At 46.5% G+C, this 14,109-nt stretch overlaps 1 protein-coding gene across 1 annotated transcript; it reads right to left on the minus strand.

Moving 5' to 3' along the window:
- Nucleotides 1-35: 35 nt before the first annotated feature.
- On the minus strand, nucleotides 36-11,331 carry LOC128725877 (trichohyalin). Its single transcript, XM_053819651.1, has 9 exons — nucleotides 9,206-11,331; nucleotides 7,180-7,331; nucleotides 5,108-5,840; nucleotides 4,786-5,023; nucleotides 4,545-4,710; nucleotides 4,328-4,471; nucleotides 4,135-4,234; nucleotides 2,199-2,342; nucleotides 36-1,826 (listed from the first exon to the last, which is right to left on the minus strand). Exons 1-9 carry the CDS (start codon nucleotides 11,329-11,331, stop codon nucleotides 659-661), a joined length of 4,971 nt encoding a protein of 1,656 aa, XP_053675626.1. The 3' UTR covers nucleotides 36-658.
- Nucleotides 11,332-14,109: the final 2,778 nt, after the last annotated feature.

Consider the following 14,109-nt stretch of genomic DNA (forward strand, 5'->3'; position numbering starts at 1 on the left):
AACCGAACGATTAATGGCTACCGACACTGTTAACATTTCTATAATTTTTATTTGCCCATTACATTTAGTTATTCTAATCACTGGCGTTTACACGAATGTGCCCTGGTTGCCCCCAATGGGAAAATATCGTCTCCACGCGAGTATTTAGCTATATGTACAGTACCAAAAGGAGAAAATAGTTGGGCAACCTAAAGTTAAGAGTGAAGCGTTTCGAAACGGAATAAGATATCAATACCAATACCATTTCCCTTTGCTTATAATACAACATGGGCGCCGGATCGGTCTAGTTGCCCCGTTTATCCGATCCCGCCCCTTAGTTATCAAATCCTGAAATGTATTAGCTCCCTGATGATGAACAATTTCTTTCATATTACCCACATACGGGCTTAGAAACACTTGCTACACATTTTCATCAACTCTTTGGTGGATTTCAAGAAACAATATTGGTTTAGCTGTAGTCGATCGAAATCAATCTTAACAAACACTACCCCAGAGCCTACCAAAAAGTTTGGGGGGGTGTTTTGAGTGCGTCTGTGGGTAATATGAAAGAAATGTTCCATCGTCTGGGAGTTAATAAATTTCAATGTATGAGAACTAAGCGATTGATAGAACGAGCCGTAAATTTGAGCATAATTTAACGTGAATACGGTCACCTCTGTTAGTCTATGCGCTGTCCTTCAGGAGTGGCGCCATCTGGTGTGGAATTAACTGTTTCCTCCGGCACCACGTGTGCACTATCACCGACGCACTCCGGCATTTCCACATTCGGTATCTCCATTGGAGGTGGATATGTTTTCGCATAAACAGCCGGTAGCTCGACAATAACTGGCGAAGATTCCTCCGTTATTTCCACAACAGCATTTTCGTCCTCTAGGTCGCTGGACTCTTTCTCGGTATCGTCAGTAATGACGATTCGCGGAGTCGATGATCGGTCTCGCGGACGTGCGGTTGCTTCCATTACATCTTCAGCCGGAACAATCACTACCGATCGCTGGAGTTCGGTGAGACATTCTTTCTGTGGCATCTGCTCTTCGTCAAAAGTTGATCGGTGCTGTACATCCTCGGTTTCCAGCTCGTCAATAATTGTCGGAGTGGTCGATTGTATTACTCGGTCTTCCGTGTGAATCGCAGACTCGGGAATGTCAACCACTGTCGTTCCCTTCTCAATGTTATCCTCGGCCAACACTGGCTGCAACGGTTGTTCGTCATTCTCGTCCGGATTTTCCTCGATACTGTCATCATCACCATCATCCACATCATCAGGTCGGTGCTGTTGCTGCTCAGCTATCTCAGCTTCTTCCTCCTCACGAATAATATCCGCTTCGTTTTCTTCGTATATCACCTCGAACTGCTTTCGATGTGCCATTGACGGTACCATTTGAGGTGGTGGAATGTGTACCTCAACAGGTGCGGCCGGTTGGGACTGGATATACTCGACATCTTCCTCTTCAAGTTGTTCCTCCGCGAATGGCGCTTGATCAACTATCTGGTAGGGTTCCTCTGGTGGATGTTGTACTATCGCTTTCTTCTGTTGTTGCTTATTATTTTGCTGTTGCTGTTTTTTGCCCTGCTGTTGTTGCTGTTGCAGCTGGTTCGATGGTTGTTTCGGTTGTCTTCCACGGTTCGGTTTCGAACGACGTCCCGCAGGCTGCGGTTGTGGCTGCTGTTCCTGTTGCATTTGCTGTAGCTGAAGCTCACGCAGTCGTTCAGTTAGCTTATGTAAATCACGCTCCTGCGAGTCGATCACGCTCTTTAGTTCCTCTATCTGCTGCAAATCTTGCGGCCGAGGATCTCGCCGTTCATAGCGTATACGCATCTCTTCATAACTGTTTAAAAATGGAACGATACAATACCAGGTTAGAGTGAGGAGAAAGTCAGAAGGAGTCTTTTCGTTGCGCTGGTCTACCGATCACGCGGCGCAATCGTCGACAGGTAATAGTAGTCTCAGTATTTGTACATGTATTGAGTCTAAGAGTAACATATCTGTCATGAGCCGTGCGGTAGTTTAATAGAACAGAATGAGTGCATTGCGATGAATATAATGATCTTGAAACATGATGCTATGTACAGTTTAGACTTTGTGACTTGATGTAGTTATTATAATTGTGCAATGAGCTAAGAAGCAGGCAATGAAACCACAAACCCACAATGCAATGAAACCGAAACAGTGGCAATGACTACTACTGGCAACAACTTACAGATTCGTTAGGCAGCGGCACTTTTTATGGAGCGTTTGAATTTCTTTCGCGTTCTTCGAGTCCCGCGATTCCAGGCTATGCACGATGAAGGTGTGCTCCTCTTGCAGATCGTTGAGCTGCCGCTGATGGCTGGTCGTGAGTTCTCTGTTGGGGTGGATGGTTTTGATTTGGATTGGGTTTTCGATAGTGATTTTCGGACAAGTTTTGATGCAATTTGGCCCGGAAATGAACAAAAAGAGACCAGAATCATGACGAGAATTTCAAGGAATCGGAGCGGCTGCGTTATAGTACGATTACAGTGTGGCTCGATCGGTAAATGAAGATTTAAACACAATGCATAGAATATAGGTGAAGTCAATCGATTGCGTAAGAGATTATGGTAATTGACTTGTTACATCGTTGTGTAAATGTAAGAGCAACATGTGTAAGGGTTGTCTAGTATTTGCTTGGTCTAACGATAGGTTGAGGTTCAAATTCAAATATTTATTGATACAAAGTTTACATTTCAACAGCCACGCTTGTGGTCACAACAAGGTGCAATTATTGTATACAAAGTTTGGATATTCGTTAACAAAGATGCACAAACAAATGGTAAATGCTAATATACTAATAGGGCAGTGTACATTGTCAAACATAATTAGAATAAGGGTACTTTGATAAATGCCAATCAAATGTAATATTTTAAAGAAAAGAATAACTGGTCTGGGGGACCATGTTTTTCCCATTTCTTTGCAAACTGCTCGATCTGGAAGTGTCTTTTGTTTAGTTGCATCTGGTAGATGCGTGATAATTGGTGATGGAATTGGGATCAACATTTCACTCTTTCCGATAGTGAGTAACCATTCGCAACTGACAATAGATAATCAGCCCGCATGTTAGCAATAGTACGGCGAACGCCAAAGGTAAGGAATGTGTCTGTTGGTATAATACCATCGAGGGTACTAACGGATACGCTCCTTTAACCAGTTGCACAAATAGTAGTATTAGCTGTATCAGTGGGTTGCGTATAGCACTAATGCTTTGCTCCTGCTCGCCTGCTACGATGCCATTGGACACGCCATCAGTACTAGGATGTTATTTTTTGTTTTGGTAAATTGCACGATACACAATGGTTTTATGTTTCAATTTGTTTATGTGTGTTTTGTAGGCCATCGTTTATTACCGAAAGAAATGATTAACGGATCCAAAAGCAACCAAGAGAGACAAAAACAAAAGGAAGGAAAGAGGAAATAAAGAAAAAAAGAGAGAAAATAGAACATAGATAATACATTATCACGATGATGAATGCACAGGAGATAAGATGAGTTGCACACATCAACAAAAAACGAGGTAACAAATATAAGTGAGATAGTTTGGCAGAAGGCATAAGAGCACTCTGGAAGGACATTATCGTATGAGAAAAATTTACCATTTATCGTTTGTATGAATATGAGTACAGGGTTACACGAGATACACTACGAAACCAAAAAATACATGAGAAGAAAAAAAACTATTGTCTATTTTCTATTTTCCCCCATTTTACTATATTAACTAAGGTAACAAATTCTTCCAATTCCGCCGCAAAGGATTGCTGTTCGGAAGTTGCTATTTTTTCCGGTAATCAACGATGATTAAAACATGTACATAATAATCATATTGGCCAATATTGCACTGCTAAAATAGTACTACGTGTTGTGATAACGATGGTGAGGACTGAGAAAGTGGTTAAAAAGATGGTTGTTTGTAAGCCAAATATATACACTTTTTGTTCCAAAGTCGGACGCGAGGTAAGTAGATATGATAGGCAGTTTAAGCTTTGCAATACATCAATAGCGTTTTCTATTACATTACAACAAGCTTTGTTGCACACAGAAACACAATCATATTCTGGAGCTTTACACAGAGAAAGGATCTCGAGCGGGTTTTGATCGAGGGATTCAAACTACCACCAGCTTACCTGACTTTGTTCTCAGCGTCTTCCAGTCGGTTTTTGTTTCGACTGTCCATCAACTGCAGTGCTTTTTCTTTTTCCGCAACAAGGGTTTTCCATTGTTTCTCTAAAACAAATGAATATACATTTAAAGGATCTTTAGTAGTTATAGAACAAAACGAATTTGCTCTTCTCACACTTCAATAGCTACACAACTCACCGAGTTCCTTTTTTTGGGCACTTTTCATTTGCTCGGTCGCATCGGAAATCTCTCGGGCGAACTCTTCCTGCACCTGCTGGATCCGCTCAGTGAAGTGCTGCTCCAAATCATGCTTTTCGCTTTCAAACTGTTGCTTGAGATGCTCTAGAACAGGGGCAAGGACACGTAAGCAAAAGGATGAACGCCTCCGATACGCTTACAACCCTCCCAAGCTTACCGATAATTTCATCCTTCTCGGAAAGCTCTTTGGCCAGCTTGCGTTCATGTTCACGTTCGGCGCGCTCCACGTACATCCGAGATTGGAGCAGCTTCTGGTCGGCATCGGTTTGCGCGTTCGACATGGACATTTTTTGCTGCTCTAGTTTCGTTCTTAACGATTCAATCTTTAGAGGAAGAAACGTAAGAACTCATAATAAATTAGTTCATCTATTAAAGTATGATCTTCTGTTAGCACATACCTCTTCTTTCAACTGCTTTTCGCGCTCATTGAACCGCTTGCTCAGGGCTTCAGTTTCGGCAAGCGTCTCACGCCGAATTTTCTCAATCGCCGACGTGCGCTCTTCCATGTGCGTTTGCTCAAGCTCCACCTTAAGCCGGTTCATCTCGTGTAGCAACCGATCCTCCCACTGCATTGCTATTTCACCCCGTGCGATCTCTATCCGGTTCAGTGCTTCACGTTCTTTTTCGCACAGTTGACTGCGTGTGTCAAGGAAAAAAAATAGACACATACCTGAAGCAATGTGCTCTAAAATCGCACCCAAGATCAACGTTTCTACTTACTATTCACAACGGTTCTTGATCTGCTGCACCTTAACCATTTCCTCCTCGAGCTTGTTGTAGGCCGTTTCCAGTTCCGCCTTCAACCCCTCGGCTTTTTTCGTCATGCTGGTGAGCGCCTCCTTCTGGTCGTATGTAAGTCCACGCAGCTGTTCGACCTCTGCCTCGTAAGATTTCAAATGGTGCACCTCGTCGGTACGCTTCCGAGCCAGCTCCTCCAACCGGCACACCTGTTCGAGGGCCTGTTTACGTTCCTTCTCTACGGTTTCCATCTTTTCCTTGCAGGTTTTCTGCATGTTCCGGATTGTAAACTCGCAGTCCTTCATGAGGTCCTCCTCGCGCGCGTTGTTCACATCACGCAGCTGTTCGAAACTTTGCTTCCATTTCGCTTCAACCTGGGCACGCTCACGCACCGACTCCTCCAGCGCTTCGCGCATTATTTTCTGCTCCTCGGTGCGCTCGTCCAGCAGCTTCTGGCGTTCTTCCTTCAACCGATCCACTTCCGATTTGGCGTCGATCAGCTGGCTGTTCAGATCGTACGCTAGCTTGCGCACTTCCGCCAGCTTTTCCGTCTGCTCCATGTGTTCAATTTCCAAATTTTGATACTTCAGATTAAGTTCATCCTCCCGGTCGGAGGCCTTCAGTCTTATCGTTTCCATCTCCGCCTGCTGCGTCGTTAGCCGTGCTCGTATGCCGTCGCATTCTTTCAAGGCGGCCACCAGTTCCGCTTGTAGACCTTTCACAGGGATGAAAAAAAAATTTAAAATATCAAGAAAACAATACCTTTCTTTAGAGCTTCCGGCTAACACCCGCTAAGAATACCTCCTTTATGGGATTCTTTAGAATTTCCAGATCCCATGTTTGATAATGGAAGTTTACAACGAAACGACCAGATTTGATCACAATCACGTTTCGAATATCTTTGTCGCGGTAGTAAATTGCTCGCATAGCCTACTATTACCGCGCTGGATTACAACAGCAATCAAGAGCTTCTCTAAACGCTAAGCATGGTTACAACAAACAACCAGCAATATTTGAATCAATAAATCAACTTAGTTGCTAATTAGCTATTCTCACAAGCAATAGATTGTGCTTTGATCAGCTAGTGTAAACCCTTGGTGATAGTGGTGATTATTTTATTCCCTTTAATTTGGCACTCGTAAAAATTGCGCCGTTAAGTTCCTGCAACCATTCACCCCATTCGAGGGGAAAGTCCTGTTGAAGCTTGTTCCGCTAAACCCAAGTCATCGACCCATCGACTGACCAGCGGTTCATATCCACCTTGAACTGTTCTTGCTTGTCACCGATGATTTAGGTGAGCCCCAGAAAGGGAAAACCCCCAGAAAGAAAAACAAGACCTTTTGCATCCCCACAAGGTCAGCAGGAAGTCTTTGTTAGAGCTACTAAGTAGGAGAGAGTTTGGTGCCTTCCGGACCGCACGCTCTGGTGGCTGTTTATACCGCCCCAAAATAGCAATGGCAGCTCTTTCGGGCAATGTCGGACACAACCGTGGCGATAATGCGGCGTGGATTCGCGCTTTGTCCGCCCTCTCGCGCTAATGGCGCAGGAATCGCGAGAGGAAGATGCGCATTCAAAAATAACGCATCCCACACGTCGCACTGAAACCACGCGATGACGCGGTCTACTCCTTAACTACCCTTCGAGATGGTGTTCTTTTTTTTCCCTCTCGTGTGGGTCGTGGTCAATAAACGCGACCAAGCTCAACGCACCATTGAAGCCGATCATCCGAAACTTCCGTCTTGCGACCGCAAACTATGTATCGGCGGGTTCGTTTGACATCTGTCGAGGTTATGTTTAACTCCTCCCCCAGTCAATGTGACGTCTTGGCGACGCGTTTCCTTCCGTCGGTCGCGTGGTCGTTGGACGAATGCTATAAAAACACGCATGACAACATCGCACGCGTTCTCTCATCAATTTAAATTCCGTGGACATTTTCACGAGCGCTGTTCACTATTTGTCCGTTTCCCAGACATTCCTGCGCCAGTGATTTTGGATGGTTTTTTGATTTTGCGCGTTTTCCACGTGAACGAACGCCTGTTTTGCCTTCTACTTACGTTCCACGTTGTATTCCTTGAGCAGCGCATCCCGCTCGACGGCATCGAGCTTTTGCTGCAGTTCGTAGACCTTTACGTTGGCATCCTTGACACGCTTCTCAGCCTCCTCAAATTTGGCGCTGTATCGAGACTCCTGGTTGACCAGATCCTTCCTGTAATTTTGATGAGATCGGAAAATTAGTCTGAAATACTAGCTCAAAAGAGAGAGAAAATGAGAGTAAAAATTAAAGAGTAAATCTATCAAAAAAGATCTCTCTTTGCGTCTCAAAGACCTAAGGCCCCAATGCCTGTTTGATTGATCTTGCCGACTGATTGATCATCCTACGATCGTGCCGGGGACGGTTGCCAACAGCAACCAGATAACATTGCGCGCTTGTAATTCTCATCCAAGTAAATTCGGTACGATCGGGTGCAACAACAAATGTTCCTCTCTTTCGTCTGGTTTCCGATTTCTCGGCTTCACATGGCGGATTCACATTACCCCGGGTGGTTAAAAAATTTCAATAATTTTCATTCAAGAGCTCAGTCTAAGTGCTTTCCTAGGTCAATCGATGAGACTGGGCAAGGACGTAGGGAGTGCATTGGGTTAAAAAAAAACCTTACTTTTGCAGACAGCCTGACGGCTCTGTTCATGTGAGGCCGATACCGTCGAAAAAGTGGGTTCACTTCAGAAGGAAAAATGCTGTGTTAAGTGAGCCAGCTTCATGCGCTCACTTACCTTTGCTAGAACGAATCTTTTATGCGGCTGAAAGCAGTAGCGGTTATTTTTAGTGATCTTTCTACCCTGTACAGATCTATGACGTATAGGACGTAAAGATCGCTTCTTGGCGGAAGGAAACGATCGGTCAAAATGGGGCGGTTGAATTTCATGTACGCCGTCGGCACGTTTCCATTTCATCAGCTTCGTTACAAAGCGCTTTATTTGGTGATGGAAATGTGTCAGAAGTGCATGCAAGTTCTGTTTGTGCATTTGCACACCCAAAATGGGTCAGTAAATCGCAATCATGGAGGTATAATTATATTCAATATTTCGTTATTTTTTTGTTTTTCCAAATACACCGACCGTTAGAGGCGCGTTTCGTTCGAAATTACTGTCAATTGAATTAATAACCACCTTTCTAAGGACGTGCTTGATCGCGTAAAACAGCTTTCACTACCCATTAGGGGTAAACATTGTGCCAAAAACCTCACGATCCCAATTATTTGAGCGTGATCATAATTAGCAACTACCTTAGTGACCCCCTCGAACCAGGAGGTCTCTAATTTAAATAGTGACTCACTGGGCATGGGGGGGCATGAAATAAGCCACGGAGTAGGGGTTTTTAATGTGTCGAGAGACAGACATTGGCGCACTGACGTCAAACGACGGGCACGATCGCGAAATGTGCCGGAAATGACTCAGCGTGGCAGCTGGTGAGCAGAATCATCTCCCCTTTTTTGCGCTCCATTTATTGGTCGAGCAGAAAATAACAAAAAAACGGGACAGTAAAACACAACCGTCAGTTCGTTGGATCCGCTTTCCATCTAAATGGTGGAAAATTAATTTCCCCCCAGCAGTGCGCATTGTAATCAATGTTCCAATTCGTCAATCTTTAAATCAACTCGTCCGATTCTGTCACTTCCGGCGCAATAAATTACTCAATACCTTAATGCCGCTGCTCTAAACACGCCACAACGCTATGAAAAAAAAACCCACCACACATGAACCAGATACGCGAACCAGCTGCGTAGCAAATGGAAAACAATAGCACTAACGAGCGACGCAGGATACGGCATCTGTTTTCCCGCGACAGGGGGCTCCGAAATTTGCACGAGCACGCAGTAACACTGGTGATAAATATTTACACCAACAATCCGCACAAAACGGACGTGGCCAAGCTGCGCCATCGCCGTCAAACGGCGCCACGGAGGGACATTAATCTTCCTTTGTGTTCACGCCAAAAAAAAAACCCATCCCCGATGGAACCCATTTTCCACGCTAGAAGGTAAAAGAGCTAAAACCTAGTTCAAACGCGGGCATATTTACATCTCACTGTTGATCTTCTCAACGGTGCCGAAGGACGCGACCGTCGGCAGGATGCCACTCGACGCGATGGTAGTCGCTTTTCCGAGCGGTTCGATGTTAGACGGTTGCACCACATCCGGCAGACAGGTGACACTATCCTCGATCAACACTTCCGTGCCGGGTTTCAGCTGCTTCTCATCCTTCTCACATCCTTCCACCGCCGGCGTGGTGTCCTTTTCCAGGCTCGTCTCCACCGGTTCACTGTTATCATACGCAAACTCGATGTAATTTTGACGCCCCTCGACAGACTCGCCCGCAAACGCACGAATTTCATACGCGGGTGGGTTGCCATTACGTTCACTAAATGCCGTCGTGTGTGTGTCACTAAACGAGCGTCCCGTGCCGGGTGTATCCTCACTGTCACTATCCGCATCACTACTATCCACACTGGTCGCTTCCACATCGTCACTACCGTTCTGTGTCAGCTTGAAGCTGACCTGCTTCTTTCGCGCGGTACGCCTCGGTTGTTCCGGTTCGGTAAGCTTAAGCACCAGGCTAGCTCGGATCGGTTCCGGGGTACCGGTGGGCTCACTGAGCTCTGAAGCGACTCCCCTTCCACCATCCCTGGCCGAGAGCGTCTCCGTGGCCTCGTAGAAGACATCCCGATCGTCGCTAGTATCGTCCCCAGCAGCATCCTGTACGATCAGGACGGTTGCGTGGCGTGTTGCCGCCTCAAGATCAAGCCCACCAACGGTCGATGATGATCGCACACTACGTGGTGGTGGCAGTGGTGGTGAGGCTGATTTAGATTTCCCCTGGGATCGTTGTTCACTACCGGCACGGCTTGGCTGTTGGCCCATTTCCTGGACGTTCGCGTTGTGGTCGGCTGCTAGCACTAAAGCTGCTGAGCTGCTACTGCTGGCACTGCTGGCGGCATTCGCCTCCGATATGGCGAGGTTCACGTCCGGTTCACTACTGCACGGTACGGCTGCAGGATCCACTCGAGCGTGAGTGTGTTCTACCACCACTGACGACACCTGCCGGTGGTGTTCGTGCGCTCCTGCCGTTGGTGAGACATTTTTGATATTTAATAACTCTTCCTGCGCACCCGCGCTTTCCGGTGCGGGTGTAGTGGTGTGCGTGATGGTCGTTGAATGACCACCGGCGCAGGCGCTTGGTAATGGCGTACCATCGGTGCGTGTCTTCGCTAAGGCCACTCGATCGTCGACGATCTTCGGATCACCCGTTCGGGTCGATTCGTCCCTGGTGACGTCACCGTTTGCGAGGGTGGGTTGCACTGGGATGATCTCCTGCCTAACCTTGATCGGGGATGCGATTGTAGTGGCAACATGCGTTAGGTGTGGTTTTCCCGAAACCACACATTCTTGTCCAGCGTTGGAATCAACCCTGCAGGTCTCAGAAAGAGCGAGTTTAAGGGCGTTTTGTTGCTGCACTTTCACATGTTGCTGTTGATGATGGTGTTGCTGTTGTTGCTGCTGCTGCTGCTGTTGCTGGTGTGGTGGTGGTTGCTGATAACGGCGTCGATTTTTCCCTTTCGCCATTGCACTTTCGTTCGGTGGCGCGTACGAATTCGAACTGGTCGCGTTGGGCTGCGTTTCCCGTGCGCACCCAGCGCTGTCATCGATCGGGCTGCTCGAAACTTCGCGATCACCGTCGTACGTGGCGACGCGTTCCACCGGTTGGAAGGATTCGTTTTCGTGTGGTTCACCACGTTCGTCACACCGAACCGAACCGTGCTGGCGCGTTGGACCACTCGAACTAACATCGACACCGATCGCGTCCGTTGCTGCGCGCGAAAGGTTTTCCACCGTCGCCTCGATCCACCCCGGTGGTCCCTTCGGTTCCGAGGGTGGCCACTCCGAGGGCAGTAACAATTGCCCCGCCGGTGCCCTCGATGTTGGCATCCGTTCCCCGCTCGTCGGCGCTGGTGGTTGCGGTTGATTCGGGATATTTTTAGCCGCGTTTTCCTCGTCGCCAGCGTGGCCGGTTGCGCTTGCGTACGCAACGGACGCGGCCTTCGCACCGTTTGCCACCGTTTCCGCACCACCGGCATCCGCGGGCAGGTGCAGTTTGTCGTGTTTTTGTTTTCCCTTTTGTGATTTGGAGCGCTTGAAGAAGCTGAACATCTTGTTTTTGGGCGGGTTGTGCCTTTTTCTCTCTTCTCTCGCTAACAAGTCTTTAAAGTACCGAGCGTTTCTTCCGAACACTTGTTGGAGCTCCACAGCTTGCAGGTATCGCTTTATTTCGATCACTCTTGACGATCACGATCGAGCTGGTGTGGCTGTGCACCGGAACAGAATGCTGAAAGCAAACTACCACCAATTACGCTGCTGCAAACACGTTCAACACACCAAACCCAAAACGTCACGCACGATGATGGGGGGAAAATCCACGGTTTTCTTTGAATTTTGTCAACAACTTTGCCTTCTTCGGCTGCGTGCGGATTTTTTTCTGCCGTCTATCGTCCCCTGTTTTTTTGCCATTCATCTCAACCAGCAACGGTCGGAGTGGTTTTTAGTGTTTTAGCAATTATTTTTCGCTTTCATCCCACGGACGCAACCGACGTCCAACGGTTCGCTAGACGTTACGCGAAGCTTGCAGAGTCCCACGCGTGTGGCGTTTATTATTTTTCTCCTCTGCTTCTTTCCCACCACTAGCTCGCGTGTAGCCATTCATGAGTAACCATGCGTCTCCATTTGCAACAAGCGGAACCGCCTCACCGATACGTTTACCATCAACCGGCTAGCCGGCGCAAATGAGTGGGGTCGGGAAGATCAACTCCCCAATCCGTCGAGATATCGATCTGTCAACGCGTCACGATCGAAGCGGGAATTTTCTTTGCGTTTCCCGGAAGATAAATAACGAACGCGAGGGCGGTAGCTGGTTCCAATTATCGTGGCACGGGAGCTCGTTCTTGTGTGAGACGTCCGTTAGTGTCAGAGCGAGATAGATATTGATACATTTAACGGAAATGCATGAAACGGATACATACCAACGGGCAACACAAAAAATGATGGAATGAGATGTTTGCCTCCAAGAAGGAATGCATTTGAAGAGAGTGTAGCCGCAGTCAGCCATATGAAAAGTGCACAGTAACATTGTTTGAGCTGTTGTTTCATTTTGCAGAATGCTTTCAAGTAGCGCGTTGTTTATGAAACCATTTTCTTGTATTGTGCAAACAATCTGTGTGATGCAACGTTGAGAAGCGCTTCAATAGGGCGCCCATGGCACGAAGAGCTAAATCCCTTTCGTGATTCACAGCTCGCAAATATGACGAAAGTTGGCTCATAAATCGACAGTACGCAGCCAGACGCGTATCATCAGCGACCATGCGTCTCCATTGCGAGTTCTTGTAGTGGATTAACCTTGATCCAATTTGAGGCAATGTTTAATCGGATCCCAACGGCCCTGCGGGAGATTAGCCATCGGCGTTCTAAAATAGCCTTGTCCTTCGCTAACTGTCATCACATCAGCGCATCGCGTACGAAGACCTTGACAAGTGCGCTCGAGGGGTTCAGTCTAGAAGCTCTAACTCATGTTAATTAAATCTGTTACTTGTTCTGCACTCGCAAAAAACCTTGCTTCCAAAGCTCCAGGGTACGAAACGTAAGCAGTGTGGGGAGAATGGACAAGGATATCACACCCTCCGTATTGCAAGGAATCGTCCCAACATCACCGGCGTACTTCCGTAGCTCATCCGACGCGGTAAGGAACGGTAACCTCGGGCACGCATCGTTTATCCGGAACAAGATCCCGCGAAATTGGGCCTGTCGATGCGATAAACCAAGGGAAATGTGGCGTGTTTATTTATTTTCCTCAACCCCACCACCTAATTGCGGTTTGGTGAAAAAGCACCCGAGAAGAAGAAGGGAAAGCAAAAAAATCGTTTCAGCTAATAAATAAACAAAAAACGAATCTCCCACCGAGCTCGACCTGTGAAAAGGTTCAAGGGGTGCAGCTGTCTTGCTCGTGCGTTCAATTTTCGAATAGAAAGGCGTTTGTTTATCGCACGCCTGATGAGGTCGACTTGGGAGTGGAGTAGGGGGAACCTAAATTTAGCCCTATCAATGCGCGATCCACCAAAAGACCACCGATTGTGCGGATTTAGATTCGTCGATCTGGCAGCCAACGTTGTTTGGGTTGATTGGCGCACGGGTCGATAGTCGGGCTCTTTTTTTTCTCTCGCCTTTCACTGCAGCTCAAATCAATCAACAATCGAAGCAGGAAATCGTCAACAGTGAAACCGCAAGCTCGGTGTAAAAAAAAAGTGTGTTGTTTTTTTGAATGCCGATATTTTCTGTTTTCCTTCAAAATGTGACTAAAAACTTGTAAGCTTCTACTAGCGCATGGTGTGCGTATTTTTTATTGCTTAGTCTAGCCGTTGCGAGCGATAACTTGTTTATGGTAGCACATCGTTTGCTGGCATGTGTTCATACGGACGTCGAGTGGCTTTGAAATGGTCTCGGTTTTAGCCGCAACAGATGTTGATGTTGTGTTTTTTTAGTGTGAGAGTTTTCATTTCTAATTCCTACGTCAATAGCTAATGACAAGGATGGTTGCTTATTGCTTTAATAAAAAGATGTTCGCCTTTCAATCGTATGAGTTATGCAGTATTATACTCGATTTAATTTTCAAACTGCGAGAGGTAGTATTGCAAAGGCTTTTTTCTTCAGAAATTACAATCTTTTCTAAACACTGATCATTCAGATATTGATAGAATCATGCTTAATGCTTTTAACCTGGCTTTTTTTTAGCAAATTGTATGCTAGAAAATTCCACGAATTTTTGAAATTTCTTAATCAAATCATCAAAATTCGTTACATCTTGCATTCCTACGCCAGCTCATAGTACCCTCTTTAACAATCCTCAGCTAGCTCGCATAGTGAAACCCTTAAATCCCAACG

This window comes from Anopheles nili, chromosome 2 (genome assembly GCF_943737925.1).
Source record: "Anopheles nili chromosome 2, idAnoNiliSN_F5_01, whole genome shotgun sequence".
NCBI lineage: Eukaryota > Metazoa > Arthropoda > Insecta > Diptera > Culicidae > Anopheles > Anopheles nili.

Coding starts and splice junctions, on each gene's coding strand:
- LOC128725877 (XM_053819651.1), bottom strand. CDS start 11,331: ATGTTCAGCTTCTTCAAGCGCTCCAAATCACAAAAGGGAAAACAAAAA. Junction 5,841..7,179: donor CAAGGAATACAACGTGGAAC/GTAAGTAGAAGG, acceptor TCCCTGTGAAAG/GTCTACAAGCGGAACTGGTG. Junction 4,472..4,544: donor CGAGAAGGATGAAATTATCG/GTAAGCTTGGGA, acceptor CCCCTGTTCTAG/AGCATCTCAAGCAACAGTTT.